Raw genomic sequence first — 14,042 nt, 5'->3', positions numbered from 1 at the left:
TTCCTGTACATGATGATGATATGACCTACTACGCAGAAGGGCTGACCGAGGAGCCTACAAACCAGTACTTTTCTAGATCTTTTTTTTTGTTTTTTTTTTTTGTTTTTTTTTGAGACGGAGTCTTGCTCTGTCCCCCAGGCTGGAGTGCAGTGGCACGATCTCGGCTCACTGCAAGCTCCGCCTCCCGGGTTCACACCATTCTCCTGCCTCAGCCTCCCGAGTAGCTGGGACTACAGGCGCCCACCACCACGCCCGGCTAATTTTTTGTATTTTTAGTAGAGACGGGGTTTCACCGTGTTAGCCAGGATGGTCTCGATCTCCTGACCTCGTGATCTTCCCGCCTTGGCGTCCCAAAGTGCTGGGATTACAGGCGTGAGCGACCGCGCCCAGCCTTTTCCAGATCTGAGAACATATCAGTGCCAGAAAGGTGTTTAATCAATCAACATGGGACTCAATTTGCACTGTCAGCATAACAACACTAAAAGACACCACAGAGAAATCAGTATAAATTCTATTGTATGCCTCTGGATTTGTCTGAACTCGGGGAGGTAGTCAGGCATGCAGAGTCCCATACCACTCAGTCATTGTCTAAGGGTCACCAGGCACTTCCAGTTCTCTGAAAGTGCATTGGGCAAAGAGGCTCCAGTAGCATGAGGGCAGCCATCCTAGAGAGCCACAGCCAATTAGAAACAAAAGCAGACCGAAGATGAGATAAGGCCACCCAGTAAAAAGGAATTTGCTGGGATCTGGGCAGAGGAAACACCAATAGTATCCACCAGACAAAAGTTGAATAATTCTTTCTCTGTGTTCCAAACCTCAACCTGATTTACTTATATATCATAATCACTCAGTAGGGCAATTGAAACAGTTTATATATTCATCTCCCATGTTAGACCAGACTGTTCACTGAAGCCCAAACACTGTATATTATCCACCTAAACATAGCTAGTTTGGTGATTGATTGATTTAAATATAATGGGTGCTCAGTTACTGTGTGCTGAATGAATAACTATAAATTGACTGGATTGTTAAAGAATGATGATAACACAGAGATTCTTTGATTTGATAGTAACAACTGTGATGTTCACTGTCACTTTTGTGAGATCAGCCCTATCCCCTATCATCGCTGATAATTTCCTCAGAGGCATCTCTTTCTCTATAGAAATACTATTACAAAGGCAATAAACCATATCTGCTGACTTACATTCTGGAAGAAAATATAATGACAACCTTGTAAATACCTTCTTGTCTATGGAGAAAGTTACTGCATTCAAATCTCACTTTTCTAAGCCAAGAAAGCTAGTATAGTACAGTTATTGTACATTATTTTTTGGCAAATGTTGTATAAAACAGGACGACAGAATATGTTAACAGATCTAATAGATTTTAATATTTTTAAAAAAGAAAGACACAGCCTTCAACCAACTTTTTATTGTCCTTAAAATGATTGATTGTTCACATCGTTTCATGAGTAGGAAAAGAAAATACAACCAGTCTCACAATAACCATTTAGATATAAAATGCATAATCCAAGAATATCTTTCTTCAAACCAGTAGGACACTGTCACTGGTGATGAGAACGTTGTTATATGAAGCAATCGTATATTCTTCCATAATTTAATATGCAACTGAGGCATTATGTTAAATGTATCAAGGAAGAAGCCTATCAAATGCTAAGTGATTATAGAAATACTGATCGAATAAATGTATTTAGAAATGGGATAATCTAAGGGATAGAGTTTAATCCACAGGTCAGTAGACCAAAGCCCAAAGACTACCTTTCCTTCCTGTGGGACACGTGACAAGAGATTTCAGGCTTCTCCACTTCTCTGGCACAAGCATAATCTGTCTGGCAAGCCATAGTTCCTAGCTGCTTCTTAGTGATGCTCCAGGGCTAAATAAGATAAAATTTATGTGCTATGCTTTAAGCTCCATTGAGGCAAGGCACTACATAAACTTCAGGATAATTTATGAATCCTGTGTTTGCATTAGTGATGTCCAAGTCCATCTCATAAAATGAATAAATGAAAACAGGAGGCCAATGCTGAGCACTTAGTGAAAAGCTCAGTACACTTTGGGCAATCGTGATGAGCCCAAATAAAACCACTTTATATCTAGAAAATTTTTTTACTAATCCAGGAGATTTTCACAAACAAAAAACCTAACTAACTCCTTCCGATGCCCAGACAATAGTTCACGGGCAGAACATCTGGTGTGTGAATCAGAGAACTGTATTATAGCAGCCCTAGTCTGAGATCCAATATCTAATATCCTTTTAATTAATTTACCATAATTATTTTTAAAACTTTATGGCTCTACTCCACTGAATGTGCTTAGCAAGGAATGCCAAAATCCTGTCTTCTCTTCAGAGCCACATCCATAGGCCAGCTTCTCCCTACTTTTTTCTTTCCCTTCCAGTTGCATTTTACCTTTCTCTTTCTACCACTTAATCAGTGTCTGTTTATCTTAGCAATCTGTATCCAAGAGAAAGGACAGTGAGAATGTAATTGGAAGAGTTAAACATAAGCATATATTTGGAAATTCAATCCTTCTCATTGTTCTAGCTAGCAGTGATAATTTGCTATTGCTGCTTTTGGTTTGTTGTTTTGTTTTGCTTTGTTTTAGTAATGGACATCCTACCTACAATTTTCGGTATAAGAGTTACAGCAAGTAAAGTTAATCAGGATAAGGTAAGCTTCTCGTCTAGAAACTGTGAGGGCCCCAACTAATCACCAACGAGTTTTGCTAAACCGACAAGTGACTTCATTTATCTTTCCAAAGCCATAATTCTATGCTTTTATCAAACACTTTCTCTGACCTGCAGGAATGTGTTTATCTGGAGCTTATAAAGGAAATCTAGAAGGGAAACACTATTCATATAAGCATGACAAACCTCAGCTGATTTTAAACACCAAAGTGCAGGAATAAAACAGAATATCTTGTATGTCTAAACCAAGTCAGAATGCTTCCTCCAGAGAAAAGACACATACATTTCCAACCTAATGCTGCTTGTTTGTTTTTAGAAATACAAACTAAGGTCACATTAAGCCAGGTTAAGAGGAGGAAAAGGTAGCTGCCCTTCACAAGTTTATCCATTCAGAGAGGAAGAAGTCAAGGGGAAAATCGCTCTCCTCTGACTAATGCAGTATAATTGTTTCCTCATGATGGTGCCCCTCCATTTTTCTCCCTTCAAACGTTCCCATGGCTACAAAAGGACATGGCACACACACACACACACACACACACACATATATATATTTTAAAAGAATCACAAATCACAGGGACACACAATGGCTTCCTGTGGTTAATCTGAATTTGTCATTTTGCTTTTGAGATTTTCCTATTGGCCCACTTAACCCAGCACCTCATGTATAATGAATAATGTAAAGGGAGTACGGGGATGCCTATTTTAAGAAACCAAAAATGCCAGGTAACAACTTTAAAGCCATTACAATTTTATCCTACACACACACACACTCACTCACTAATAAGAAAGGAGTTCACTTAGAAGGATAGTGCTCTAAGGATAAAACACATAGTACTGCTCTTTCTCACAACTCTTTAGATGACTTGAAGAGTAAAAATTATGTTTATTTGGACTATGCAGGGAATTTTACATTGAATCAATAAATTCTAGAATGTCATCAATCAATAATTTTTTCAAAAAAAATTTTTTTAAAGAGAGGTAACATTAAGCTGAAACAGAAGGGTACATTTCTCCCTCCTCAATGTGATGTTTGTTCCTTTGCACTAAAGGGAAATGAAAATCATATGTTCCTAATGGGGAATCAGAAAATTGTTTTCTCAATGTCTGCTCATTTCAAAACCAGTACAATGCACACATATGAAGGTAATGAAACAAACAAACAAGAATTAGGCTTAAAAAAAGTGTCTAGCAGACAATCACTGCAGTTCATACAAATTGGACAAAATTTTGGAGATTTCATCTCCTAGTTTCCCTGCTGTTATGTAACTAGGAGGTTTTGCTTCTTCTGGGACCTAAAGATATGTCCTCATTCCCTTTTTTCTATTGAATAGACTCAAATCCGTTACCTAGTAGCCTTTCTGCGAGCTTTGTTCATGCTGACTTGAACAGGGCAATCTGCTACATCAGATGCAAGCTGTGAGACACATTTTCATTCCAACAGACTCCAAAGCTGAAGGCAAGAACTTCATCAAAAATTGTAAAATGGAGATCAAACATATTTCTAATTTAACTACCTTAGAGTTGAGGAATGCTGTGTAATTACTCTCCATAAAAACTTGCACTGCATTCCACAGAGCAGCAAGCCCTCCCAGGTATTCATGCACATGTCTTCATCATTGAGAGGCTACAAGTTTAATAGATTGAACTTTTAAAGGATACATCAATTTAGGCCTCCCACAAAGCTATAGATTGAAATGCTGTGAACCACATAACTGTGGCTAACACACTAAAATGGACAATAGCAACAATTTAGCAGATAGCATTTTAACAAAAGTAGCCTAGGGATTTATTTTTGTTGGTTTGATTTTCTAAAGAAACATACTTAGTTCATTCTTGTATTCCATTTTATAAGCCCTACAACTTTGAACAGATACTGTCTAGATCCAAGCAGGTCACCTACCCAAATAATGCGAATGCACTAAAAATGAAAGTCTCCAGACCTAAAGCAATGGGCGATGAAGGCTCAGTGCAGCCTCTGCTGCTGGCACTGTGCAACTGTCTCAGGATGCCATAAACCAGCGTCCCAGCTACCACAGTCGGCAGGAGTCCATGCCTCTGTTCATCGTGGAATTGGGTGGACAGTTAAAAGCTTTCTGGAATTCTTCAAAGTTACTAACTGCACCATTGACCCTGAAAAAAGATACGTCAAAGCATATGTCATATAATTCTTTCTTGCACATCAACAGGTTCTGTATAAAACTGTAGCAGAATATTGCTAGAAAGAATGTTGGCATTCTTTTAATCTGTTTACAGGGAGACAACTAAAGCCCAAAATGATTAAGTAAATTTCCAGAAAAAATTAACAGACTAGAACCAGCATCTCCTGAATGCCAGGCAAATGGCCCTATTACTCTTCCAACAGTCTTCAAATTCTTTTAAAACTGTATCATCACCAATATTAGTTTTTCTAACTTTTTAAAAACTTTATGGAAAGTATAACTGACATAAAGTACACAAAATATTAAATGTAGAACTTGCCAGTTTTTGTGTGTATATGCCCATATTACTATCTGCCAGATCAAGACATTCCAGCACCCAGAAGCCTCCTGCCTGTTCCATACCAACACCATCTCCAAAGATAACTACTACTCTGACTTCTATTGCCATAGCTTTGCCTGATTTTGAACTTCATGTGAATGGAATCCACGGTATGTACTGTTTGGTCTTTGACTTCTTTCACTGAATATAATGTCTGTAAGAGTCATCCATGTTGTTGCATTTCCAGCTATTTTTAAAGAATTCGTTCAATCTACAAAACATTTTCTCTGAATTAGTGTTAGGTATGGAAGCTCATAGTTGCCCAGAATTTGATTAATGCAACGATCAATTAATGAATGGTATCTAGTTATTACTGATGAGTAATTCTTCCCTGGAGTTAGCTCCGATATATCACATTCTTATAGGCTTCCAACTACAGTAAAGACTGGAGTCCTACTCAGCACTTAGACTGTAACTGCCTTTTGGAAGTGGTATTGCCACTGTGTGATTTCTGCTGCACTCCAAATCTATAGTTACTGCAGACCTCAGTAACAGGCCAGCACACACATACACAAAATCTTCCCCCCCTTCTATTTCTTACTCAACTCCATGTTCAAAGGGTTGACTAGAGACTCAGCATTCTCAGTCCCTGACTATTTCTTCCCTAATGACTTTGTTACCTACGGGTATTTGAATAAATGTGATGGACTGTATCCAAAAACTCCTCATAACCTCTTGTGTTTTAGCGGAATATATGGGTAGGGATGCATATTTCATAGTGTGATTCACCCTAGGCAAGTGTTAAAGATAGATAGATAGAATATCGCTGATAATTAGTAAGCATACACTGTAAAATTCAACATTACAGGCAACTAGTTAAAGGAAATAACTTTCTGAAAACTTATCTGTTGAGTAATTAATCTACTGTGTGATTTCATCTGCACCATTTGTCAGTGGGAACACATTTTAGTACATTCGAGACCGTCAGCCTTCATGACTGTTTAGCCCAGTGGGGGAGAAATTTCCAACACAGTGATTAGATTTCTATGCTAGTGGGTAGTTTATAGTCAATTTCTGAAGCATTTCTAAGGCAAGATCTTAGGAATAAGATTTTAAAATATAGAAGAAATTTTAGATGGCTTTCTTGCAATATGCTAATGGATCCGTTTAAACATTAAATATAAAGATATCCAGATATAATGTCCTAAACAAAGAATGAATACATAAAAATTATTATGGTTTTTGGATTTCTCATCATACTTTTCTTTCCCGTACTATAGAAAATTTCTGTCAACCTATAGGACCGAGTACAGGGTGAGTAGTATTAACTTTATTTGTACTTAATGTTTTACACATTCTGACAAATAAGACTGTAATTCATAATCCTTTTCCCTTTTTGTTTCCAAATATGATCCAACTGTTTCAAAATACGATCCAACCTGAAAGCCAAAATGTAGACTCTCTAACTCTAGATATAAATTATAATTGCTAAATAATACTACGTATCCTCCTTTGTGTTCAAAGCTATTTAGAAAGTGGCCATTCATTCATGTTTGCTGGTTGACTGTGTGAAAGAACAAGAGGTATTAAAGGGGATATTCTTTAAAACAAAATAAACCAGAGCTCTAGGTGTTTTAAGGCAGAATACATCAAATCTCATCCTTTCCTAAGACAGTAAAGGCTATTTTTTTGGATCAAAATAATGCAGTTTACTGAGACTCTTTCAAAAACTAGAAGACAATGGGATGTAATACTAAAGCTATGATTTGGATTCCAAATTACCTCTGGAGTCTTGTGTAGTCTGTCTCATTGGCACTTGATGTAGCACTAGACTAGAGATATGTACAAGTACCCATCAGTAGAAATTCAGGTGAGAGAGTGCCGACTAAACCAGCTTACTACTAATGAAAGAAGATATTTAGTTTCTGTGTGGCCAGATATTTTTTGGCTGCAAAATGGAAATCACACAGTTCACAATGTGGGATTTTTTTCAGATCACCTATCTGGTAGAGCCCTTGGATGGCTGGGTGGGGGAGGAAGCGGGGAGATGCACAGTTAAAAACTGCCGTCACCCATTTGCCCATTTACCTAAACTGAGGGGGACTGTGAGCACCAATTTGGACTTGTTCTCGGGCAGCTTCTGGTCTGTAGGAATTGCACCTCACCTAGAAGAGAAAAGCATCCCAACGAATGAGCTTTCATTCCAATTATGTATTTTCTACTGTTTTAACTGCTCCAAATTATACTGAGGAATAATTTTAGAATCAATGGATGACAAACAAACAGTTTTAGTAGATCAAATAAAACCATCATCAGTAATAACATCTATTATTCTGATCCCCAGAGTAGAAGGTTTTATCAATGTGAATAATTTCACAATTTGAGTAAGTCAGAAAGGTTTCCAGACAAGTGCTTTAAATCAAGAGAATCGTATATGTGCCCAGGAATCGACCAGTGTATTCATTCAATGAATTTAATGTTTGAAATAGTCCTTCTCAAATTTAACCATACTCACTCAAATCAATACAATGAATCAGCCACCCATTATTGAGGATGGTGATGAGAAGTTAGTAGTCTGCCCGTGAGTGCCTTGCTCACTTCACCCTAGTCTGGGCCTAGGATTGAAGTACACTTCTCCATCTCCTTTGAAGTTGGGCATGGCGATATGGTTTGTTCTGGCCAATGAAGTGTGAGCAGAAGCAGAAGTAATATATGTTACTTCCTGGCAGAAGCTTTAAAACCTGACAGAAGTTTTAAGAGCCTTAAGAACAATTTAAGATGCTACACTAACGGCCAGTACACATATCCTCATATGTCTTTTCTACTCCTGTGGCATCCACGGAAGCATATGCAAAGATATAGACTCTAAAACCCAAGTTGTTTGTTTGTTTGTTTGTTTGTTTTGACATGGAGTCTCGCTCTGTCACCCAGGCTGGAGTGCAATGGTGCAATCTTGGCTCACTGCAACCTCCACCTCCTGGGTTTAAGTGATTCTCCTGCCTCAGCCTCCCAAGTAGCTGGGATTACAGGTGCACACCACCACGCCCAGCTAATTTTTCTGTTTTCTTAATTATACTTTAAATTCTGGGGTACATGTGCAGAATGTGGAAGCCTGTTACATAGGTATACACGTGCCATGATGGTTTACTTGACCCATCAACCCGTCATCTACATTAGGCATTTCTCCTAAGGCTATCCCTCCCCTAGTCCCCCACCCCCTGACAGGCCCTGGTGTGTGATGTTCCCCTCCCTGTGTCCATGTGTTCTCATTGTTCAACTCCCATTTATGAGTGAGAAAATGTGGTGTTTGGTTTTCTGTTCCTGTGTTAGTTTGCTGAGAATGATGGCTTCCAGCTTCATCCATGTCCCTGCAAAGAACATGAGCTCATTCTTTTTTATGGCTGCATAGTATTCCGTGGTGTGTATGTGCCACATTTTCTTTATCCAGTCTATCATTGATGGGCATTTGGGTTGGTTCCCAGTCTTTGCTATTGTGAACAGTGCTGCAATAAACATACGTATGCATGGCGTCTTTATAGTAGAATGATTTAAAATTCTTTCGGTATATACCCAGTAATGGGATTGCTGGGTCAAATGGTATTTCTAGTTCTAGATCCTTGAGGAATCACCACATTGTCTTCCACAATGGTTGAACTAGTTTACACTCCCACCAGCAATGTAAAAGCGTTCCTATTTCTCCACATTCTCTCCAGCATCTGTTGTTTCCTGACTTTTTAATGATAGCCATTCTAACTGGCATGAGATGGTATCTCATAGTGGTTTTGATAATGAGCATTTTTCATGTTTGTTGGCTGCATAAATGTCTTCTTTTAAGAAGTGTCTATTCATATCCTTCACTCACTTTTTGATGGGGTTGTTTTTTTCTTGTAAATTTGTGTAAGTCCTTTGTAGATTCTGGATATTAGCCCTTTGTCAGATGGGTAGATTGCAAAAACTTTCTCCCATCCTCTAGGTTGCCTGTTCACTCTGATGATAGTTTCTTTTGCTGTGCAGAAGCTCTTTAGCTTAATTAGATTCCATTTGTCAATTTTGGCTTTTGTTGCCATTGATGTTGGTGTTTTAGACATAAACTCCTTGCCCATGCCTATGTCCTGAATGGTATTGCCCAGGTTTTACTTCTAGGATTTTTATGGTCCTAGGTCTTACATTTAAGTCTTTGATCCATCTTGTGTTGATTTTTTGTTTAAGGTGTAAGGAAGGGGTCCAGTTTCAGTTTTCTGCATATGGCGAGCCAGTTTTCCCAACACCATTTATGGAATCTTTTCCCCATTTCTTGTTTTTGTCAGGTTTGACAAAGATCAGATGGTGGTAGATGTGTGGTGTTATTTCTGAGGGCTCTGTTCTATTCCATTGGTCTATATCTCTGTTTTGGTACCAGTACCATGCTGTTTTGGTTACTGCAGCCTTGTAGTAAAGTTTAAAGTCAGGTAGCGTGATGCCTCCAGCCTTGTTCTTCTTGCCCAGGATTGTCTTGGCTATATGGGCTCCTTTTTGGTTCCATATGAAGTTTAAAGTAGTTTTTTCCAATTCTGTGAAGAAAGTCATTGGTAGCTTGACGGGGATGGCATTGAATCTATAAATTACCTTGGGCAGTATGGCCATTTTCACGATACTGATTCTTCCTATCCATGAGCGTGGAATGTTCTTCCATTTGTTTGTGCCCCCTTTTATTTTGTTGAGCAGTGGTTTGTAGTTCTCCTTGAAGAGGTCCTTCACATCCCTTGTAAGTTGGATTCCTAGGTATTTTATTCTCTGAGTGGCAATTGTGAATGGGAGTGCACTCGTGATTTGGCTCTCTGTCTGTTATTGGTGTATAGGAATGCTTGTGATTTTTGCACATTGATTTTGTATCCTGAGACTTTGCTGAAGTTGCTTATCAGCTTAAGGAGATTTTGGGCTGAGACAATGGGGTTTTCTTAATATACAATCATGTCATCTGCAAACAGAGACAACTTGACTTCCTCTCTTCCTATTTGAATACACTTTATTTCTTTCTCTTGCCTGATTGCCCTGGCCAGAACTTCTAACACTATGTTGAACAGGAGTGGTGAGAGAGAGCATCCTTGTCTTGTGCTGGTTTTCAGAGGGAATGCTTCCAGTTTTTGCACATTCAGTATGATATTGGCTGTGGGTTTGTCATAAATAGCTCTTATTATTTTGAGATACGTTCCATCAATACCTAGTTTATTGAGAGTTTTTGGCATCAAGGGGTGTTGAATTTTGTCGAATGCCTTTTCTGCATCTATTGAGATAATCGTGTGGTTTTTGTCATTGGTTCTGTGTATGTGATGGATTATGTTTTCTGATTTGCATATGTTGAACCAGCCTTGCATCCCAGGTATGAAGCCAACTTGATTGTGGTGGATAAGCTTTTTGATGTGCTGCTGCATTTGGTTTGCCAATATCTTATTGAGGATTTTTGCACCAATGTTCATCAGGGATATTGGTCTAAAATTCTCTTTTTTTTGCTGTGTCTGGTATCAAGATGATGCTGGCCTCATAAAATGAGTTAGGAAGGATTCCCTCTGTTTTTTTTTTTTTTTTTTTTTGAACTTAAATACTGATTTTATATTGTTTTCTTTGCTCTAATGACGTGACATAGACCAAATGAAATTACTTTTCACATTGGCTGTTTGGAATCAATAGATCATAATTTAATATTTAGCTTTGAAAGCATTTTTTTAATTATTTTTTATTATTATTATACTTTAAGTTTTAGGGTACATGTGCACAATGTGCAGGTTTGTTACATATGTATCCATGTGCCATGTTGGTGTGCTGCACCCATTAACTCATCATTTGGCATTGGGTATATCTCCTAATGCTGTCCCTCCCCACTCCCCCCACCCCACAACAGTCCCCGGAGTGTGATGTTCCCCTTCCTGTGTCCATGTGTTCTCATTGTTCAATTGATTCCCTCTCTTTCTATTGTTTGGAATAGCTTCAGAAGGAATGGTACCAGCTCCTCTTTGTACCTCTGGTAGAATTCGGCTGTGAATCTGTCTGGTCCTCAACTTTTTTTGGTTAGTAGGCTATTAATTGCTGCCTCTATTTCAGAACTTGTTACTGGTCTATTCAGGGATTCAACTTCTACCTGGTTTAGTCTTGGGAGGGTGTATGTGTCCAGGAATGTATCCATTTCTAGATTTTCTAGTTTATTTGCATAGAGGTGTTTATAGTATTCTCTGATGGTAGTTTGAATTTCTGTGGGATCGGTGGTGATGTCCCCTTTATCATTTTTTATTGCATCTATTTGATTCTTCCCTCTTTTATTCTTTATTAGTCTGCTAATGGCCTATTTTGTTGATCTTTTTGAAAAGCCAGCTCCTGGATCCATTGATTTTTTCAAGGTTTTTTCATGTCTCTATCTCCTTCAGTTCTGCTCTGATCTTAGTTATTTCTTGTTTTCTGCTGGCTTTTGAATTTGTTTGCTCTTGCTTCTCTCGTACTTTTAATTGTGATGTTAGGGTGTCAATTTTAGATCTTTCCTGCTTTCTCTTGTGGGCATTTAGTGCTATAAATTTCACTCTACACACTGCTTTAAATGTGTCCCAGAGATTCTGGTACGTCGTGTCTTTGTTCTCATTAGTTTCAAAAAGCATCTTTATTATTTCTGCCTTCATTTTGTTATTTACCTAATAGTCATTCAGGTGCAGGTTGTTCAGTTTCCAGGTTGTTCAGTTTCCATGTAGTTGCGGAGTTTTGAGTGAGTTTCCTAATCCTGAGTTCTAATTTGTTTGCACTGTGGTCTGAGAGACTGTTTGTTATGATTTTCATTCTTTTGCATTTGCTGAGAAGTGTTTTACTTCCAACTTGGTCAAGTGTGATATGGTGCTGAGAAGAATGTATATTCTGTTGATTTGGGATGGAGAGTTCTGTAGATGCCTATTAGGTCCACTTGGTCCAGAGCTGAGTTCAAGTCCTGGATATCCTTGTTAATTTTGTCTCGATCTGTCTAGTGTTGACAGTGGGGTGTTAAAGTCTCCCACTGTTACTGTGTGGGAATCTAAGTTTCTTTGTAGGTCTCTGAGAACTTGCTTTATGAATCTGGGTGCTCCTGTATTGGTGCATAGATATTTAGGATAGTTAGCTCTTCTTGTTGAATTGATCCCTTTACCATTATGTAATGCTCTTCTTTGTCTCTTTTGATCTTTGTTGGTTTAAAGTCTGTTTTATCAGAGACTAGGATTGCAACCTCTGCTTTTTGTTTTTTGCTTTCCATTTGCTTGGTAGATCTTCCTCCATCCCTTTATTTTGAGTCTATGTGTGTCTCTGCAAGTGAGATGGGTCTCCTGAATACAGCACACTGATGGGTCTTGACTCTTTTTATCCAATTTGCCAGTCTGTGTCTTTTATTTGGGGCATTTAGCCCCTTTATATTTAAGGTCAATATTGTTATGTGTGAATTTGATCCTGTTATTATGATGCTACCTGGATATTTTGCCCATTAGTTGATGATGCAGTTTCTTCATAGTGTTGATGGTCTTTACAATTTGGTATGTTTTTCAATGGCTGGTACCAGTTGTTCCTTTCTGTGTTCAGTGCTTCTTTCAGGAGCTCTTGTAAGGCAGGCCTGGTGGTGACAAAATCTCTCAGCCTTTGCTTGTCTGTAAAGGATTTTATTTCTCCTTTGCTTATGAAGCTTAGTTTGGCTGGGTATGAAATTCTGGGTTGAAAATTCTGTTCTTTGAGATTGTTGAATATTTGCCCCCTCTCTCTTCTGGCTTGTCTCTCTCTTCTGGCTTGTAGGGTTTCTGCCAAAATATCCTTTGTTAGTCTGATGGGCTTCCCTTTGTGGGTAACCTGGCCTTTCTCTCTGGCTCCCCTTAACCTTTTTTCCTTCATTTCAACGTTGGTGAATCTGATGATTATGTGTCTTGGGTTGCTCTTCTCGAGGAATATCTTTGTGGTGTTCTCTGTATTTCCTGAATTTGAATGTTGGCCTGCCTTGCTAGGTTGGGGACATTCTCCTGGATAATATCCTGAAGAGTGTTTTCCAACTTGGTTCCATTCTCCCTGTCACTTTCAGGTACACCAATCAAACATAGATTTGGTCTTTTCACAGAGTGCCATATTTCTTGGAGGTTTTATTCATTTCTTTTAACTCTTTTTTTCTCTAATCTTGTCTTCTCGCTTTATTTCATTGAGTTGATCTTCAATCTCTGATATTCTTTCTTCTGCTTGATCAGTTTGGCTATTGATACTTGTGTTTTGTATGCTTCACAAAGTTCTCGTGCTGTGTTTTTCAGCTCCATCAAGTCATTTATGTTCTCCTCTAAACTGGTTATTCTAGTTAGTTAGCAATTCGTCTAACCTGTTTTCAAGGTTCTTAGCTTCCTTGCATTGGGTTAGAACATGCTCCTTTAGCTTGGAGGAGTTTGTTATCACCCACCTTCTGAAGCCTACTTCTGTCAATTCGTCAAAATCATTCTCCATCCAGTTTTGTTCCCTTGCTGGCAAGGAGTTGTGATCCTTTGAAGGAGAAGAGGCATTCTGGTTTTTGGAGTTTTCAGCCTTTTTGCGCTGGTTTCTCCCTATCTTCGTGGATTTATCTACCTTTGGTCTTTGATGCTGGTGACCTTCGGATATGGTCTCTGATCGGACATCCTTTTTGTTGATGTTGCTACTATTCCTTTCTGTTTGTCAGTTTTCCTTCTAACTCAGGGCTCCTCTGCTGTAGGTCTGCTGGGGTTTGCTGGAGGTCCTCTCCAGACCCTGTTTGGCTAGGTATCACCAGTGAAGTCTACAGAACAGCAAAGATTGCTGCCTGTTCCTTCCTCTGGAAGCTTTGTCCACAGAGGGGCACCTGCCAGATGCCAGTGAGAGCTCTCCTGTA

General features: G+C 38.8%; 1 protein-coding gene and 1 long non-coding RNA gene across 2 annotated transcripts in view; one reads left to right on the top strand and one right to left on the bottom strand.

The window, feature by feature from the left end:
- LOC129475886 (uncharacterized) overlaps positions 1 to 14,042 on the top strand; it is a 64,532-nt gene that overhangs the window by 1,368 nt on the left and 49,122 nt on the right. The window contains exons 2-4 of the long non-coding RNA XR_008654862.2: positions 2,626 to 2,690; positions 5,225 to 5,355; positions 6,466 to 6,499. This is a non-coding gene — a long non-coding RNA (uncharacterized lncRNA). The remainder of the gene's footprint in view (positions 1 to 2,625; positions 2,691 to 5,224; positions 5,356 to 6,465; positions 6,500 to 14,042) is intronic.
- PHEX (phosphate regulating endopeptidase X-linked) overlaps positions 1,417 to 14,042 on the bottom strand; it is a 214,274-nt gene continuing 201,648 nt past the window's right edge. The window contains exons 21-22 of the mRNA XM_055268323.2: positions 7,274 to 7,350; positions 1,417 to 4,837 (exon numbers count right to left, since the gene is read on the bottom strand). Coding sequence (XP_055124298.1) covers positions 4,735 to 4,837; positions 7,274 to 7,350 — 180 coding nt within the window. The 3' untranslated portion in view covers positions 1,417 to 4,734. The remainder of the gene's footprint in view (positions 4,838 to 7,273; positions 7,351 to 14,042) is intronic.

The sequence above is a fragment of the Symphalangus syndactylus genome, chromosome X (genome assembly GCF_028878055.3).
Source record: "Symphalangus syndactylus isolate Jambi chromosome X, NHGRI_mSymSyn1-v2.1_pri, whole genome shotgun sequence".
NCBI classification, from domain to species: Eukaryota; Metazoa; Chordata; class Mammalia; order Primates; family Hylobatidae; genus Symphalangus; species Symphalangus syndactylus.
The sequence above is the reverse complement of the archived record's forward strand: the minus strand, read 5'-3'. Positions and strand labels throughout refer to the sequence as shown.